Raw genomic sequence first — 20,052 nt, forward strand, 5'->3', positions numbered from 1 at the left:
AATATGAAGAATAAAATATATCAAAGGCCTTTTTGTAAGACTTTATTTAATGCACATGTGTGTCAAATATCTGAGAGAGTTGGTGACAATCCTATAAGTGATATGCTACACAGCAAATACTCAGCTTCTGTTTCAAATAGTGTTTAATAAAAATTTAATATGTTATTAGTTTTCTGCCAGAATAAAATTGAATTTCAATGGGATCTTTCTAAAAATGTTTTAAATCATTATTTATTTATTTTTTTTTACAGTGTAAAATTTTTATATTTAGAATTAGCCAGCTAGAGTCACTTTAGATGATCCCAGTTTTGTTGCTAACATCCAAAGCATCATAGCCAGGAGCCAGTTCAACATATGCCTTCTTTTCTTCATTGTGCCTAATCAGGGTGTTGACCTTGGCCATGTCACTGTCATAGAGCTTCTTCACAGCCTGTTTGATCTGGTACTTGTTGGCCTTGACATCCACAATAAAGGCAAATGTATAGTTGTCTTCTACCTTCCTCACGGCTGACTCAGTGATCAGAGGGAACTTGATGATGGCATAGTGGTCAAGTTTGTTTCTCCTGGCAGTGCTCTTCTGAGGATATTTAGGCTGCCTTCAGAGCTGCAATGTCTTCACCTGTTGGAAGGTGGGTAATATGTGGATTTTTTTTTGTGGATGTGGACACCTTTTAGCACTGCTTTCTTTGGCTAAGGCATTGGGAAGGTCAGGGGCTTCCTTCTTTGCTTTGGGCATGTCATCATGAAAAGGACCATTTTTTATTTTTCAGTTAAAGTTGACTACTTTTGGGTGTATACCCCAATGATTAGACATTCTATAACTTACTAAGTGATCATCCCAATATATCTTGTATTTATCTGACATTGTACATAGTTATTAGAATATTATTGACTATATTTCCTATGCTGTACTTTACATCCCCATGACTCTCCTGTAACTACTAATTTGTACTTCTTTACTCCTCACCCGAGAATATGCTTATTGATTTTTTCTTTTATTATTATTATTTTTAATCTTTATTGTATTTTTTCCCATACCATTTAGCCCCCTTATACCCCCTCTTCCCAGCAATCACCATACTGTTTAATTGGGGTAGAACACACATAATATAAAATTCACCATCTTAACTATTTTAAGTGTTCAGATCATAATATTAAGTATATTCATATTGTTGTGCAATCTCCAGATTTTTTTTATCTTGCTAAACTGATACTCTGCACTCATTAAACAATAGTTCCTCATCTCCCTTTCCTCCAGTCCCTGAAAACAACCATGATACTTTCTGTTTCTATGAGTTTAACTATTCTTAGATGCTTCATCTAATTGGATTCATACAATATTTTGTACTAACTTATTTCACTGAGCATAATGTCTTCAAGCTTCATCCATGTTGTAACATGTGTGAGAATTTCGTTCCTTTTTTCCAAAGTATATTTTACTTGATTATGCTATTTTATTTGTCCCCTTCTTTTTCTCCCCCTTTACTATGCAGCGCCCTCCTGCCAGAATTGCCCTCCTTAGTTCATGTCCATGGGTCATACATATAAGTTCTTTGGCTTCTCTATTTCCTATACTATTCTTAACTTTCCCCCGTCTATTTTGTGCCTAGCAATTATGTTTCTTATTCCTTGTACCTTCCCCCCATTTCCCCGCCATTCCCTCTCTACTGATAACCCTCCATGTGATCTCCATTTCTGTGATTCTGTTCCTATTCTAATTGTTTGCTTAGTTGTTTTTTGTTTTGCTTTTTTCAGGTTCAGTTGTTGATATTTGTAAGTTATCATTTGATTGTTCATCAGGTTTTTTAAAAATATATTTTATTGATTATGCTATTACAGTTGTCCCATTTTCCCCCTTTGACTTCCCTCCACCCTGCACACCCTCTCTGACCCACATTCCCCCCTTTAGTTCATGTCCATGGATCATACATATAAGTTCTTTGGCTTCTACATTTCCTATACTATTCTTAACCTCCTCCTTTCTATTTTCTACCTACCATCCATGCTACTTATTCTCTGTACCTTTTCCCCCCTCTCTCCTCCTCCCACTCCCCTGTTGCTAACCCTCCATGTGTTCTCCATTTCTGTGAGCCTCTTCCTGTTCTAGTTGTTTGCTTAGTTTCTTTTTGTCTTTTGTTTTAGGTGTGGTTGTTAATAACTGTGAGTTTGCTGTCATTTTACTATTTATGTTTTTTATCTTCTTAGATAAGTCCCTTTAACATTTCATAAAATAAGGGCTTGGTGATGATGAACTCCTTTAACTTGACCTTATCTGGGAAGCACTTTATCTGCCCTTCCATTCTAAATGATAACTTTGTTGGGTAGAACAATCTTGGGTGTAGGTCCTTGACTTTTATGACTTGGAATACTTCTTCCCAGACCCTTCTTGCCTGTAAGGTCTCTTTTGAGAAATCAGCTGACAGTCTTATGGGAACTCCTTTGTAGGTAACTGTCTCCTTTTCTCTTGCTGCTTTCAAGAATCTTGCCTTATTTTTAATCTTGGGTAATTTAATTTTGATGTGTCTTGGTATGTTTTTTTCTTGGATCTAACTTCTTTAGGACTCTCTGAACTTCCTGAACTTACAGGTCTATTTCCTTCACCAGGTTGGGGAAGTTTTCCTTCATTGTGTTTTCAAATAAATTTTCAATTACTTGATCTTCCTCTTCTCCTCTGGCACCCCTATGATTTGGATGTTGGAATGTTTAAAGTTGCCCCAGAATTCCTAAGTGTCCCTCATTTTTTCAAATTCTTGATTTTCATTCTGTCCTGGTTGAATGTTTATTTCTTCCTTTAGTTCCAAAACATTGATCTGAGTCCTGGTTTCCATCCTGTTACTGTTGGTTCCCTGTACATTTTCCTTTATTTTACTTTTCATAGCTTGCACCACTTCCTCTATTTTGTGACCATGTTAAATCATTTCTGTGAGCACCTTGGTTACCAGTGTTTTGAACTCTGCACTTGGTAGGTTGGCTATCTCCTCATCACTTAGTTCTTTTTCTGGAGTTTTGATCTGTTCTTTCATTTGGGCCATACTTCTTTGTCTTGGTGCACCGATTACATTATAAAGGGTGGAGCCTTAGGTATTCACCAGATCAGGGCAACTCAGCTGCATTGTGGCCCTGTATGTGGGAGAGGGGTTAGAGGGAACAATGCTTCTTGCTTGACTCTAGCCCCACATTCAGTCAATTTCCCTTGCTCCCCACAAGTGGATTGTGCCTTTTCAGGTGCTGATTCCCAGGTAGGTGAGGTTATGTATGTTCTAGGATCCTGTGGGCCCCTTCTACGGACTCTCCTGTGAGGCTGGGCCTTTCTCCTGCCACCACAACCCCAACAGATTTTTATAACCAGAGGTTTCGAGGCTTTATTTTCCCATACTGGAACCCTGGATTGTATGGTCTGTCCTGTTTCCCAATTGTTTCTCCTAGCTTATCCACATGTGAATGTGGGATATCTCATTCCACCAGCTGCTGCCTTACTGTGTGTGTTCTCACCTCCTCGGCTTCTTGTCTCCACTCCTCCTACCAGTCTGGATGAATGTTTTTTTAAATCTTTGGTTGTCAGACTTCCATACAGTTCAATTTTATGGCAGTTATGCTTGTTTTTTGTTTTTTAATTGGTGGTTATCCTTCTTTTGGTTGTGCAAGGAAACAAAGTGTATGTACCTATGCTTCCATCTTGGCCTGCTTATTGATTTTAGATAAGAAAAGGGAGAAAGAGAGGGGCAGAAACTTCAATGTGAAAGAGAAACATTGTTTGGCTACCTTTTGTACATGCCTCAACTGGGGACTGAACCCACAACCTAGGCATGTGCCCTGACAGCGAATTGAGCCTGAAACCCTTAACTGAACAGCAGAGCCACCACCAGCCAGAGCCCAATTTGTATTTCTTAATCCCTTCACCTTTTTAACTCATGCTCCCAACCCCCCTCCCATCTGGCAACCATCAAAATGTTCTCTGTACCTATGAGTCTGTTTCTATTTTGTGCTGTTCAATTATTTTTTAAGATTAAATTGTTGATAGTTATGTATTTATTGCCATTTTAAAAAATATTTTTTCTTCTTAAAGAAGACCCTTTAGCATTTCATGAATACTGGTTTGGTGGTGATGAACTCCTTTAGCTTTTCCTTGACTAGGAAGCTCTTTATATGTCCTTACATTCTAAATGATAGCTTTCCTGGGTAGAGTTGTCTTGGTTGTAGGTCTTGCTTTTTATCATATTGAATATTTCTTGCCAATCTCTTGTGCCATGCAATGTTTCTGTTGAGAAATCAGTTGATAGTATTATGGGAGTTCCCTTGTAGGTAAGTAACTGCTTTTCTTTTGCTGCTTTTAAGATTCTCTCTTTGTCTTTAAGCTTTTGCATTTTAATCATTGTGTGTCTTGGTGTGAGACTCTTTGGGTTCATCTTGTTTGGGACTCTGCACTCCTGGATTTGTATGTCTACTCCTTTCATCAGGTTCTGTCACTATTTTTTCAAATAGGTTTTCAATTTCTTTTTTTTTTTAAGATTTCATTTATTTATTTTTAGGGAGGGAAGGGAGGGAGAAAGAGAGAGAGAGAGAAACATCAATGTGCGGTTGCTGTGGGTCATGGCCTGCAACCCAGGCATGTACCCTGACTGGGAATCAAATCTGCAACACTTTGGTTCGCAGCCTGAGCTCAATCCACTGAGCTACACCAGCCAGGGCAGTTTTAAATTTCTTGCTCTCTCTCTCTCTCTTCTCCTTCTGGCATCCTCATGATGTGAATGTTGATACACTTGAAGTCGTCCCATAGCATCCTTACACTATTCTCATTTCTTAAAATTCTCTTTTCTTTTTGCTGTTCTAGCAGGGTGTTTTTTGCTTCCTTATATTCCAAATTGCTTATTTGACTCAGCTTCATCAACTGTACTGTTGATACCCTATAAATTTTTCTTCATTTCAGTTAGTGTATCCTACATTTCTGACTGGTTCTTTTTTATGGTTTCCATGTCCTTTTTTATGCTGTTGAAGTTCCCACTAAATTCATTGAGTATCCTTATAACCACTGTTTTGAACTCTGCATTTAGTAAATTGTCTCTAATTTTTTTAGTTCTTTTTCTGGAGTTTTGCTCTGTTCTTTCCTTTGGGACATGTTTCTTTGTCTCCTCATTTTGGCAGCCTCCCTGTGTTTGTTTCTGTTCATTATGTAGAGTTGCTACATCTCTTGGTCTTGGTGGAGTGGCATAATGTAGGAGGTGTCCTCCTTTAAGGACCAGTGGCACAGCCTTCCTGATCACCCAAACTGGGTGCTCCAAGTGAACACCCCATGTATATCCTTCTATTATAGTTGAGTCTCGATTGCTGTTGGCATGTCAGTGGGAGAGATTTACCCCCAGGCCAGTCAGCTGCAAAGACTGGCTGTCACCACCATGGGAGACTAGCTGTGCAAGAGCACAGCCCTTGGAGCAGGACTTACTTAAATGAGGCTCTGGTGCTCACTGAGTCTGCCCCTTGGGTGTGTTGCTTGTGGACATGGTTGGGTGATGCTTCAATGTGGTATGAATCTGTCCACATACCACTGTCCAGTGCAGTGGCTCTGGAGCCTCCTGGGAAGTGCAAGCCAATGTCAGACACCACCTGTGTTCTGTTTTGGGCCACCCAACATGAGCTACAAAGTGATCTTCAGATGGCTGCTACTTGTGTTGGGTTTGGAGGTGCCCAGGCTAGGCCAAGCTGTGAACCAAGGCAGGCTACTGCTAGTGCCAGGCCTGGGGCCACTTAGCAAGAGGTGTGGGCCATGTTGAGGCCAGATATTTGTTTGAGAGATTTTAGGAAAGTCTGAGGCATGAGCCAAGACAGGTCATTTGTATGGAAAAGCCACTGGAAGGAGCTTGGTTGGGCCTACAAGTTGGGTAGGGAGGGATTTCAGGGAATCAGTGGGGTGGGGCAAACAGTGTTAGCCACGTTGATGGAGACTCATATGGTGCCCACCTTTGAGCAGTGTAGGAGGAGGGCTCATCAAAGGAACAATGGCATTTGCTGGCACTTCTTTCTGGAAGAAAGCTGCCTCTCCAGCCCTTACCCTGATGCTGGATAATTTGGTTCTTCCCTGTGTGTCCTTGCTGCCCCCGTGTTGGAACTCAGAGAAAGTGAGTCTGAGTGAATACCTGTGTATCGGGCATTTAAGAGGAACCTCTTAGACTCCAGAAGCCTGCATCTCACTCAGCCATAATCTCTACAGATTTTCACACTCAGAAGTTATGATGACTTCTCTTCCTGGAACTAGAACTCTGGGCTGGGGGTCCTAATGTGGGGCTGGGACCCTTTGCTCCTCAGGGGTGACCTCCACAGCCAAGCTATCCCTCCTGATTTTTATCTACCACACATGGGTGTAGGACCAGTCTGTACTGGGTTTCTGCCCCTCCTACCAGTCTCAATGTGGCTTCTTTATCTCCTTAGTTGTACGACTTCCATTCAGCTATATTTCAGATGATTCTAAATGATGGTGGTTCTGTAATTTAGTTGTAATTTTGATGTCCCAATGAGATCCTTTTCTAAACCTGATATGGGTTTATATACATTTTAGCTCCTTCCATTTTCTGCATAGTGATTTCTCTGACTAAACACAAGAAACTTGGGGAAAATGTCAACTTGAATTTTGAAAATGTAATTATTATAATTAGTAACATTAATATCAATTCTGGAAAAGTAGTATGTAAATGCTATAAACTATTACATGGTTATCTATTTTTGTAACATTTTCTATGACTGTAAAACAGTATTTATATAAAAATTCACACAAAATTGCTAGAGAGCATACAATTTCCAAAAATGCCCTGGGTTTTTGTTACCCTGGATCTCAGCTTTCTAAGAATGCTCTCAGATCAATCATAAAAATACAGACACTATATGATATTTCATTATGTTTGGAAAAACTTCTCATTATTTTGTCTCCTCACAGTGTTAACTCAGCTGTCCATTTTGTGCATGGTTTGCTATCACTGAAATGTCAGAAACACATTAAGGCTGTATCCATGTATGGCGAGTATTTCTTTTCAAATGGCAGTAATAGCCCTTGAGCCCCCATACCCACTTCACATCATCTATCTAAACAGGCAGGGTGAGAGCTCAATGACTGCCATTTGAAGTCTTGAGACCTCCTCTCAATCAGGCAAGAAGCAAATATTTGGGGGGAAATTATTACATTTTAAAAACATTAAAATATTCAATTTAGAGATTTTTAGCATAGGAATGAGTAGATAGAAAAAGCATAATGTGAACCTGCTTCTTGACAAAACCTGTGTGTTGAGGCAATACTCTATGAATTTGGGTCATGTCCACTTTTTACACATCTAAGATTAAAGTGTCCCTTCAGGACTATTAGCACTTTTTGAAACTGCTGACTTTATCAACATTGTGGCTGTATAAGCAAATGTGTAAAGGCTTTCCAGAACTTCAACCACTAATATGCATTAAGTTTTTAAATATGATGCGAACACTTTGTCTTATCAGAGTTTAGTTGTAGAATGGGCTAGACACTTAAAGATCTTATTTACTATAGCTCTTTCTTAATTATCCTGCTTTATATGCAAGGATGTTTTATAGAAATAATAAAGCAGGATAAAACAAAGCTATCAGCTATTGGCCATTCTAAAATTAATTGATAACTATAACAGTTTAAACTTGGATACTTTGTACACACTAAATTAGCTTTAAAATATAGAAATACCCTATTTCTTTACCATGGCTTGTCCTTCCAAATAGTGTATTGTTTTAAACTTGATCCATTTTTCTAATTTTGACTGGTTGTCTAGCACCTGTGATTGTATAAAAGAAACAGGACAGGTGCCAGTTATTTACTCAGGTGAGGAAGTGAGAAAAGACATCAAATTGTGATTTTCTGGTTTCTAGGGTTCATGCTGCTTCTATACAAAATTTCAGATTCTATGCACCTAATGACTAAAACAGGTAACTAAGTAGGGCCCTAGGAACTTGGCAGGAAGAAAGAACACATGGGTTGGGGTTGTCTGGAAGAATTTTGTGGAGGATTGGGACCTGGCCTGGCTTTAAAGATGGGACAGGACTTTCATATGTGGAGAGTGAGAGGGAAATCTCTGGGGGCTACTCTGTAGAGGGGCTGATGAGAGTAAAAACATAGGAATTCCATGAGGAAGGACTTGTGGCAAATAAGACTGGATAGTACATTAGGGCCAGGCCACTGAGGGCCTTATGTGACAGGATAAGAAACTTTAGTTTAATCCCATACACAGTAAGTTTCACTTAGAAGATTCAGGAGAGACATGATCAAACATGATCAAATTAGATTCACAGACTAAACTTAAAAAGAACAAACAAAATATAGTTAGCTAAAACCAAAAGTCTCTCAATTACTATATTATTTATAAAAATTTTTTTCTACAAAGGTAGCATGCTGTCTCCCAGTGTTCCTATATGTATGGAAACAGGGAAGGGTTTGTTTTCTCTATTAGTTTTTCAGGAGACACTTTGTTTTCTTCACACCCTGTGGCTTAAACATTTAGGTTGTCACAGATACCTCCATTAGAAGTATGTCCCAAAACACCAGGGGAATGGCCAAGGGAGAAAGCATGGCAGGGTTGGAAAATGGAAACGTCAGCTGAGTCTGAGAAAAAAGCTAATTTACAATTTTTCCATTTCAAAGCATCAGAAGGGCCTGGAGGTCGTTACCCATCACATTTTCATAGGTGAAATATGGTTTGTTCCTTTAAGATACTATGTGGTGAATTATAGCAGAAGAGATGGAAGATAAAAAAAATGGAACTATAATAAACACTTCTATTGTATTTATTGTTATTCAGCAGAAGAAAGCAATTGTAAAGCAAATATTTACAAAAAAGTTTTTTTTTAACTTCCGTGCTGGAAACATGGTTAAATTTCACTGAAGTTACTCAAACTGATTGGAAGTAGAAAACATTGCCCCTGAATGTTAATATTTAATCTCCTTCCCTTTCCTTTTCAGCCACTATTTTTTCATGGGCTAAGCATTCTGCCTTTTATAAAATTCCCCCATCAGATATTAGCATTGTTCCCAGTTCCACCTGGACCCAGAACTATGCTGCTGATGCACAAGCTCTAATCCAAGAGTCATTAATTCAGTTTCTGTTCTTCTAGATTATTCTGTTGCCTCTTCTTATTCCAGTACTTTTGGCAGTTGCACCTGTGATTTAGCATTTAAATAAAAGGGAAAAATTAATCCTGGAAGTTCAAGAGCTTTACAGCAGGAATGACAACACTTACACACCTCAAAAGATGCATAGCGGATTAGAAATTCTAGACAGCCCCAAAATTATGATAAAACAACAACCACAGCTGCCATTCACTGGGCATTTGATCACAGGAAGTGATCCAAGGGCTTTGAGCACCTAGTGAAGCATATTATCGAAACAAGAGGGCAAGTGCTAGAGCCACCTGTGTTCAACTCTTGGGATTAGCGCTTACTAGTTGTGTGGTGTTGAGCATCAATTTTCTCAGGCATAAAATGACAATAATAGTATCTAACTCACAAGGCTATTTTAAGGATTAAATAATATAAGTTAGTAATTAATGTTAATACTTATTTTTTCTTTTCCTTTAAACTTTTTAAAATTACAGTTAGCATTAAATATTCTGCATTAGTTTCAGATGTACAAAATAATGATTAGAAAATCATGTACTTTATAGAGTGGTTCCCCCAATATTTCAAGTACCCACTTGGCCCCATACATAGTTATTACAATATTATTGACTATATTCCCTATGCTGTACTTTACATCCCCAGCTCTATTCTCTAACTACCCATTTGTAGTTCTTAATCCCTTCACTTTTTTCTCCCAGTCCTCCAATGTTCCTCCCTTCTATCAACTGTCAGTCTGTTCTCTGTAACTGCGTGTTTCCATTTTGTTTGTTTGTTTTGTAACACTTATTTTTAAAACATTTTCTCATTTCATCCTACAACAGCCTTGTAAAGAGTGTACGGGCTCAGACAGCATAAGTAATTTGCTCAACAGTATGCACTATGCACACGTATGTATGGCATTACACATACATAAACTCAAAGCGAATGGGAATGGTTGGGCAGGGTGGAAGGATCCATTTCAGCAGAGGGTATTTAATTCCTCACACCTGGGTGAATTCCTGCTCTGGATCAACACCCCAGTGGGTGTCCAGGATAGGGGTGAGGAAGACCTGAGGAGACTTACATTGTGTCCACGTAAGGGCTCTCCCAACCTGAAGCAGAATGTGGGAGATGCTGACAGAGGTACAGATAGGGGCAGTGGAAACCCACTCCTGATGTTCTGTGTGGTTTCTTTTGTTGTTGGGAGAAATCAGATTTCTCTGGGTAGATTTCAACAGATAGAGATAAAATAAAAGGTAATTTGATCAGAGAGTGGTATGGAGGCAAGAAAAGAAGGTCTGTCAGGGAAAATATCAGGAATGTGGATTGCCATGAATGTCCTAGAGCCATGGTGGTCCAAGTACAGTCACCAAATAAGCAGCAGCACCAAGAAACTTGTCAGAGATGCAAATTCTCAGGCCCCATCCAAGACCTATTAAATCAAGACCTATTCAATCAAGATCTATTCAATCAGGACCTCTAGGGGTGGACTCAGTCATCTGTATTTAGCCTTCCAAGTGATTTTGATTCATACTAAAATTTGAGAATCACTCCCACAGATGTTAGAAAAACAATATACAGGGTGGGGCCAAAGTAGGTTTACAGTTGTTCACATGGAAAATAATACAATAACTGATAAATAGTAACACAACAATAAACTGTTTTGAGTACTCACAATTATAAACCTACTTTGGCCCTACCCTGTATCAAAAACTGTAGGTATTGGTATCTTTTTCTCTCTAGGTGTTTGAGAAAGGCATTTTAGGGTCTATACAATTCCTCTTGAGTATATGCTCTTTTGAGATGAATTTGAAAGGTTACATTGCTTTCTCCTATGGAGAGATTCCCTTTATAAGGAGTAGAACATTTTGAACGCAATAATGCAGTTTAGGCTTTGGGGCTTGTAGATTCTCCTGTGTTCTTTTTGGAGGCAAGAAATAGGAGCAGGAAAATAGGAGTTAAAGATAGCTCTGGGGCTTTAGACTGGAATATGTGAAAGGATGGAGATACAAGGGAAAATGGGAACCAGAAAAAATGATCAGGCCTAAAAATGAAGAATTTGGTTTGGGGACAGATTGAATGAAGGGGAAAGAAAACCCTGAGTGATATAAATTGAAAAGGAGATCTGGGAATCATCTCAGATTATGTGGTAACTGAAACAAAGGAGAAGAGAAGAGGAGAAAATTGCAGAAAGAGAGGATCTAGAGAACCTAGTTAAAGAGAAAGAAGATTTTATAAATGAGAGATAGAAGAAATGGCCAGAGATGGAAATGAAGACTTGAGAGTCTATAATCTTACATGTTGTAATTGTAAGGATTGTTCAGGTGTCATAGACTCTTTTGGCTAAGGAAAGCTGTTCTTGTCATTATTAAACTGAAGTCTTTCCAAAAGAGAATTTAGCACTGTCTTTAGGCACTGGCTGGAAGCCCAAAGTTAAACAGGGAAGTTAAAACTTACCCTGCTTGGCACAGAAGCTTGCATGTGACATACATACAATAAGCCTCAGTGAAAAGTATAAATACTCATCTGAGCTGGTGGGCAGTGAATGAACCACAGAATTTTTGAGTGAAAGGAAATCATGTATTTGCCTTGAGGGATAAGCCTGTACAAACCTAATGTCTTTGTTTTGGGCTGTTATCATATTGATTAAAAGTTATTCACTCATACTCATTATCTCATAAATTCACTTTGATAGTTAACACAAAGACTTTTAAAACAGCTGAAAACAACAAGAGCAACCGAATTTTAAAAATTATATGGGAGCAGTGATGAAAATAAGTGGAGCAGGCTAGGTGTTAGGCTAGGCAGCAGGACATGGTGGGGACTGAGAGACCAAAGAAGCCAGTACATAGCTCCCCTAATCTGTGCTGTGAAATGCAAGCCCAGTGGGGCCAGAAATGAGGTTTCAAGTGGTGCTAGATAGCTGAGATTTTTAATGTGATTTTTTTATTTTATATAATAATACCCAAGCCAAATAAAATAGGCTTTCAGATCTGGCCTGTAGGCCACCAGTTTTCAATACCTGGCCTACAGAATATATCTCTTTTAAACTGAATTAAATGGGCAGCTTCTTGGAGGAGATAACATGTGAGCTAAGCAAGTAACAGATTTTCCTTATTCTCTGCTGGCAGCTTCCTTATTCTCTGCTGGCAGATATCTTGGGCCAGAAGCATGTGGAGAGAATAAACATTCAAATGAAAAAATACAATCTTAAAATATAAACAGATTACTTAATGACATATACTTTAGAAAATACAAAAATAATATTTCTAAGTCCATGAGATGAAAATAGTCTTTTTCTTTTTTAAGTTTTCCAGGAATAACTTATTTGTAAGTACATTTTTGGCATTTAGTAGTCTAGTTAGGAACATCAGTGATAAACATCCCACAAGATTTCAGAATTGTATTTTAATTTTAACCTCATCTTTGAACATCCAAGGGTTTGGAGGGCATCTCTGGCCTTCAATGCAGAGAACCCCCAAACTTTTCATTTCACCTTCTCCAAATGAGCTTTGTTGTGTCTCATTTGACTGGCCCAAAATACCCCTTTTTACTGGGATTTTTTTTACATCATCACTGGTGGCATTTATCGTATTTCATTGAGTCTAAGATGCACATTTTATGACATTTCAACCATCCTGAAAACAGTCAGTGGTATTTACAATAGTTGGCTGCATGTGTAAACACAGACACATCAGAGCCTTTCGTCTTACTGTTTCTGCCTACATTGAGGCCCCCTGTTGGCATTAACCATGCACAAGTGCATTGCTATTTAAAAACCTTTTAAAGAATGATAAAGCAAATGTGGCAAAATGTCATGGGTATGAAAGGATTTTTGTACTGTCTTTGAACTTCTGTAAGTCTAAAATAATTTCAAAATAAAGGGATTTAAGAAATATTTTAAAGATTACACTATGGTACGGCATTAAAGCAGAAATTTATTGTGTATGTAGGAAGGCACAAAAACAGAGCAAGGGGGAGCAAATTGACATTAGTGAAATGAATTTTTACCAGTGGAAAAATGCATTTTCATTTTCCTCACAGAACACTTTACAAGACCATGTAGATGATATTGTGTGACATTTTGTATCCAAGGTACATGCAGGCTAAGCCAGGTACAGAAAGCAGCTGAAATTGCCAATCCCTTAAAACACATAAAAGCCATTCTGATGCAGAGGTCAATATGCAAGACTGTCATTCACAAATAAGTTGAGAGTGTATTTTGAAACATTCTTTTCTTTCTTAGTGGACGTTAAAAAACACAACTTAAAATGGATAACACTTTAGAATTGATTGAAAAGGTAAAGTGTAATATTTAGTAGGGTGGAACATTTTGCAATTATCACAAATTTATTTTAATGTCTTTTACTTTAGGATCTGGATTTAAAACAAGTGTTTTCAGTTGAGTAAAAGGCAGAGTATTTTGACTGTGAATGTTGTAAAACCTACATTGTAAGCTCAATGATATGGAGATTGTACAGGTCTTATTCATTGCTGTACTCCTGACCCCTCTGAAGGCACCTGGCATGTGGGAGCACCATGCAAATATTTGTTGCGTAATGAGAGAGTGAATGGTTGGAGCTGAACAGACTCCAGGGAAGTAGATTTGCTCAGTAGAATATTCCCATAGAATGCAGGGAGTTGGATCAGATGACCATTTGAACTTCATTCTCTCTTCTACTCTGAATCTACACGCCATCTTTAATATAGATTTTAAAAAGAGTTCTCTTCATTCTTTTCAGACTAATGTTACTTTTTGGACTGTGTAGCCACCAAGGCAGCTTGGATATGTTTTACTGATGACTGGTTACAGAAGTGACAATTTCTCTCAAAATGACCCCCTGCCCACTCCCTACTGAGGTCTGACTGCCACAAGAAGAGCAGGTGTGGCAAGTCAAGGCCAGGCAAAGAACTTTCACCTGACCTCATGTGACCTCCAGTGTTCTCATTCTGGCTCCTGCTCCAGCAAAAGTCAGAGTCTCTCTGAATAAAAGTAATTTTTTTGTGCATTATTAGCAGACAAGAATAAGGCACCTACATATATATGTGTATACATATATGTATATATGTAATAGCTATCTTATTTTAGAATGTATAGCTCTTTGAAGCAGAAAAATAAGCAGCTTACATAGAAATTTGTTTAAAACATTTTGAAAAAATTGTGATTCTCTATGATAAAATAATATATTAACTATTTGGTCAGTGTCATCTCTTGGTAAATTCCACATTAGATTTTTAAAATAGTAGTTAATTAAAATGGTATCATAGTAATGATGAAGGAATGAATTCCTGTAATTTAAGCTACAAGGAAAAGAACATTTTCATATATGAGTCGAAGTGATAGTGAATCATAGTAAATATTAAAACTGAAATATGAAATGTTAAAGGAACTTATCTAAGAAGGTAAAAAACATGGATAGTAAAAAGACAGCAAACTCACAATTATTAACAACCACACCTAAAACAAAAACAAAAACAAACTAAGCAAACAACTAGAATAGGAACAGAACTACAGAAATGGAGATCACATGGAGGGTTAGCAACAGGGGAGTGGGAGGAAGGGGGGGGGAATACAGAGAATAAGTAACATAGATGGTAGGTAGAAAAAAGGGGGAAGGTAAGAATAGTATGGGAAATGTAGAAGCTAAAGAACTTATAAGTATGACACATGGACATGAACTAAAGTGGGGGAATGTGGGTGGGAGAGGGTGTTCAGGGTGGAGGGGAGTGAAGGGGGGGAAATGGGAAAACTGTAATAGTGTAATCAATAAACTATGTTTAAAAAGTTAAAAAAAAGAAAGATCCAGTCAGAAATGAAGGATACACTAATTGAAATAAAGAATAATTTATAGGGAAACAACAGTAGAGTGAATGAAGCCAAGAATCAAATCAATGATTTGGAACATAAGAAAGCAAAACAACAACAACAATCAGAACAAGAAGGAAAAAGAATCTAAAAAAATGAGGATAGTATAAGCAGCCTCTGGGACAACTTCAAGCATTCTAACATTTGCATCATCGTGGTGACAAAGAGAAGAGAAAAGAACAAGAAACTGGAAATCTGCCCTGGCTGGTGTAGCTCAGTGGATTGAGTGAGGGCTGTGAACCAAAGGCTTGCCAGTTCAATCTCCAGCCAGGGCACCTGTCTGGGTTGCAGGGCCAGGTCCCCAGTAGGGGGCACATGATAGGCAACCACACATTGGTGTTTCTCTCCCTCTTTCTCCTTCCTTTCCCCTCTCTCTAAAAATAAATAAATAAAATCTTAAAATAAAATAAAACTGAAATAAGGATAAAATATTTTAAACTCCATTAATTTGTGGTGACACTAACCTGAGCTTTACCATTTGTCTGCCTGTCTAAACAGTGAAAAGTATAAATGCAATGCCAGTCATCCCTCTTATCTACTAAAAACAAACTAACTCTTAAGGTAATTTGGAAGCACTCAGATATCTACAAATGACTGACCTCTTTAGACCTCATTCTTATGCCTACATCAGATTCCTCAAGACTTGATTGTCAGCTCTGTGTCTCCTGGATAAGTGATTTAACTTCTTTAACCCTTAGTTCCTTTCAATGAAATGGGGAGAATACTAATACCTACTTTATGGGGTTGTTAAGATGATTACATGAGTTAACTAATATAGTGAATTTGGCCTATCATAAGTGCATAGTAACTGTTAGATGTTAATATTGTTGCAGAAGTTACATAGGTGTATGTCCTTGGGGATAACCAATAATTTAGATCTCTAGTTAGTCACAATTAGTGAGACTGTCCTGGTGGTAAAATGGACAGGAATAGAGTTGCCATACATTTATTGTGCTTGTTCACCATTTCTCCCTCCTTCTACTTACAGGTTTAAGATAGGCAACGTTGCTGTGACGAATGTCGTTCAAGAGCTGATCTCTGGGGGTGATTTCCACCAATGGAGGTGGCCTATTTCTGGGCACTGGTTTCAGTGTTTTGATCACATCTTTGAGGTTCGTTTTTTCAGGTGCTTCTCTGGCTTCTGGCATCCGAGATTTGCGCTGGGTTCTCTTCAGCTTCACTCCCCGGAAGGAGTCAGGGTCTGTCCTGCAAGGAGGGGATTGTGATGGCTTTTTTATCACTTCATTTCGTCGACTGAAAGGGACTGCTGGGGGGTTGGGAGGATGAGGAGGAGGTTGAAGGAACTCCTGTACCCTGGAATCTGGCATTGGTCCTCCTAGCATCTCCCACATCCCAGGTGGCAGCCCCAGCCCATTCTCCAACATGGCTATTAACCTTCTCTGCTCTTTGAGTTGTTGCTGTTTTTGTTCTTCTTGTCTTTTCTGCCTTTGTCTATCCTGATTCCTGGTGAGCAAATTAGTCACCACCATTCTGGGACCTGGGAGCTCAAAATGGTAGCCCATCTTCAGGAGAGTGTTGTTTGCCTTCAAAAGCCTGGATATTTCCATTTCAGCATGGTGGCCCAGCATGTGCCTTTGGTTGTGAAACCGCAATTCAGTCAGTGTCTCATTAAACTGGAGACACCTAATTATGGCCACAATTCCTTTACCTGTGATGAAATTGGACTCTATGTTGAGTGTGGTAATGCTCCTGTTTTCACGCAGCATGTTAGCCAAGGCAAAGGCCACATTCTCATCTGCACCCACGTTTGCTAAACTGAAGGTTTTGATGTGTTTGTTTTTCTTCATTGCATCGACAAAGTCCAGTAACATTTCTTTGGGGATGTTTTCAATGTTGTTCAGATTGAGTTCCTTCATGTCAGGATCATTTTGTCTAACTCTCCTCAAGCTTCCATCTAGGTCAGTTTGGTTTCCTGAAGGTCTTGCACTTACCTTCAGAAAACTGGTGTCTAGAGCTAACTTTTTAGGATCTAATTTTGATATCTTTTTCTCAATTTTCTCTCGGGCCTCTGGTCTGTCCTTTTGTCCTTCAAATGCTCGGTGAACTGCCTGCCGGTGGCTCTCGCCATTTCTAATTGGCTCCTTTCCTTCACCTATCTCTTCTCTTTTTGCTTTTCCACTGCTCCCTTCACTCTCATTTTCTTCATCATCTTCATCTTCATCTTCTTCACTTTCTTCTTCCTCCTCCTCATCTGCTTCATCCTCCTCATCTGCTTCATCCTCCTCATCATCTTCATCTTCATTATTATTTTCATTATCTGTTTCTTGGACATTGTTGCTGCCCTTTGATTCTCTTTTATTTGCAATGATTTCATTATTGAGCTTTTCTTTTAAATACTGGGACACTTTTATATCACCTCTGTTCACTTCTTTATGCTGCTCTTCAGTGTTTTCCTAAAAGAAACAGTGAAGAAATACAGAATAGAGAGAGATATACTGGAGATAATAAAAAGATCTATTATTGAGAAAAATGTAAGCAAATAAGCTGTATCTATAGTATTCTGTTATATATGTATGTATGTACATATACACATAAACACACATATAACATATAAAATTTTATAAATGTATAGGCAAAAGTCTGTTGTATTGTTCACCAAATTAGTAGTTAGCTCTTAGGAAGAGAGGTAACCATTAAGATAACTGAGAAGAAGCATTTAGGGGAATAGTCACTTGTTACAGTATATAATCCTAGAGTGATTGGGCCTTTTAAATAAAGTTTAAAACACATAGTAGTTTTGTAAGCAAATAAAACCAAAATAAAGATAATTTTTCGGAAACACACATACATAAGTGCCCATTTTGGGGCTATGTTTACCTCATCCTATACATTAAAATGAAATATAGTACCTTTTGTGTTCAGACTCAGTATTGTTTTTTAAAATGCTGTACACTTCCAGAAGCAGCTAATACTGATTTGTTTTGAAAACCTAATGGAGTTGTTTACCAGTACAGTGAAGTCCCTGTTTTGTTTACAGCTGAATAGTCACCTTTGTATTCACTAGCCCTTAATTACACAATAATTTCCTTATTGCCATAACCAAAATTTACATTCCTCATCTGCTAGCTAATCTAATACACTGTATGTATCAAGTTTTCCTAAGAACATAAAATATTGTGGGGAAAATGAGAGCAGTTTGATATTTTGGAATATACCAAAAGCCTTGATTTTGATTTTGATTTTGATTTTGTTTCCTCAGCTCTGTAAAAACTGCCCTGGCTACTTCAAGGACAGGTTCACTAGTTCAGTTCCTTTTTGAAGGAAGGTGTGTAGGAGGCAGAGCCAGCTCTGCTCTGTAGGAGCAGGGAGACAGGATTATGCAGAGATTTAGAAAAAATTGCTTAGTCTGGGAAGAAAAGTGGCAGTCTTTATCAATAATGTTTATTAGATTGTTGCCCATCAATTTGTGTACTTTCCTATACAATATGTTTACTTCAGAGGTGTCATTTTGAAAGGTGGTTAGCAGTTGGAGTCATAGGTTCATCTGAACAAGAACTTGATCTTATTGCACATAACAAATTATAAATTGGGATTGACAGTTGACAATACCTTAGCAATTGTCATCTTCCCCAATAGGGGGAGCCAGCCATCAAGCTGTTTAAATTCTACCAAGAGAAGAAAAAGTGTGAAAAGTACCCAATTGATTTTCTTTTTCTGAAATTGTACATATAGGATTGACTTTTACTCCAATTATAAAATGTGTAGAAGTTGTACCTTAAACTCCAACCTTACCAAGCCAGCAATTTATTTTCTTGAGTTCACTACATGTTTATACTCTTTTGCCCATGAAACCGGTTTACAACTTTTCTAATTGCAGCCAGTGTGACAGTAATGTGACAAGATCTATCTATATCAGCAGGCATAACTAAGAGAGACTTTACCTGGGATCTCTGTATTTTTTCCTAGTATTATCATATTAGAAAACATGCTAATATACAATAAATTCATAGATTTAACTTCACTTCTACTTTCATGTAAGAACATTTAGAAAGAACTATCTTTAAAACAGCTTAATAGCTATTAATTTCTAAATTAATCACTGATATCCAGTGCACTATGGGAAATTAGATATTTTCAGTTATTTGACTTGATTAATTGTATGGTATGTGGATGGACTTTAGAGGGACTGTAAGATCTTGAAATTGTATGAGAAATACAGCATATGTATGTATGTGCCAGAAACAAAGTGTACAGAACTTTCATTAGCTTTTTAAAGGGGTCTGTGAGCCAACAAAAATTAAGGACAGCTCCTTCTGTGTTATGAGTTAATTCATTAAATTTATGACTATAGACTACAGATTTTTCTATACAGCAAACCAAACAACTTTTAAAAAACAGACGTATTGACACAAAATTATCAACTTTTTTCTCACAGCTATATCTTATAGGTGTTTCAGAAATTTCCAATAGTAAACATTACAATTTCATCTTTAAGCGACAACAGAACAATTCAAAACATGAAATTTTGAGAAATGGCAGTTGCCGCATGGACACCTGCCAGCCCAGGCACCCTTTCTCTGTTGTTCACAAATCCCTGGTTACCTGGGATGGTGCAAAGGTGACAGGAATGCGCTCATCTTCCAGCATGCGTCTGGATGCCTTTTGCCAATACATATAATCAACAAGAGACTTATGGTCGAAGCTTCCTGTTGGTGGCTTGTCGGTTTGATCTTTCTGAATCATTCCCACGGGAAGCCTGGGGTCAGGAGCCATGACTTCCATTTCCGACTGCAGTTCTAACAGCTCTTCTGGGGACAAGTTGGCCAAGATTTCATCTTCATCAATCTCTTCATCAAATTGTTCTTCTTGATCTGAATTCCTGCTGTGCTTGGACATGATTTTTTTTTCTGTATTTTTTTCTATTTTACTAGAAAAAGAGAAATAATTAAAGATGATTTTTAAAAACCTCTCAAAAAGTTTCCCCAGTTAACTAGTATCCCAGGTCAACATCTCTTTGAGAGACTTTCCTCCCAAGAACCCCAGTCATGCTTGCTTGAGCAGCAAGGAGTGACTGAGGCTGAGCTCATTCCATGTCTATATTAAGCAGGGCTTGGCTGGAGATGGTCAG

At 38.1% G+C, this 20,052-nt stretch overlaps 1 protein-coding gene across 1 annotated transcript; it reads right to left on the reverse strand.

Annotated features, from left to right (window-relative positions):
- Window positions 1–8,771: 8,771 nt before the first annotated feature.
- LMOD3 (leiomodin 3) lies at window positions 8,772–20,014 on the reverse strand. The gene is made up of 3 exons (XM_045832310.1): window positions 19,527–20,014; window positions 15,950–17,377; window positions 8,772–9,160 (listed from the first exon to the last, which is right to left on the reverse strand). The coding sequence occupies exons 1-3, from the start codon at window positions 19,818–19,820 to the stop codon at window positions 9,134–9,136; spliced, it is 1,749 nt and encodes a 582-aa protein (XP_045688266.1). The 5' UTR covers window positions 19,821–20,014; the 3' UTR covers window positions 8,772–9,133.
- Between the last annotated feature and the right edge of the window lie 38 nt (window positions 20,015–20,052).

Source organism: Phyllostomus hastatus, unplaced genomic scaffold, assembly GCF_019186645.2.
Source record: "Phyllostomus hastatus isolate PE091 unplaced genomic scaffold, TTU_PhHast_1.1 phas_contig_16, whole genome shotgun sequence".
Classification (NCBI taxonomy): Eukaryota; Metazoa; Chordata; class Mammalia; order Chiroptera; family Phyllostomidae; genus Phyllostomus; species Phyllostomus hastatus.

What these genes read in the sequence shown, in the direction of transcription:
- LMOD3 (XM_045832310.1), bottom strand. Translation starts at nt 19,820, where the DNA reads ATGTCCAAGCACAGCAGGAATTCAGATCAAGAAGAACAATTTGATGAA. An exon ending in TCACCTTTGCACCATCCCAG is followed by an intron (nt 17,378 to 19,526) that starts GTAACCAGGGAT and finishes TGTTTCTTTTAG; the next exon opens with GAAAACACTGAAGAGCAGCA. An exon ending in ACGTTGCCTATCTTAAACCT is followed by an intron (nt 9,161 to 15,949) that starts GTAAGTAGAAGG and finishes GCTAAATCACAG; the next exon opens with GTGCAACTGCCAAAAGTACT.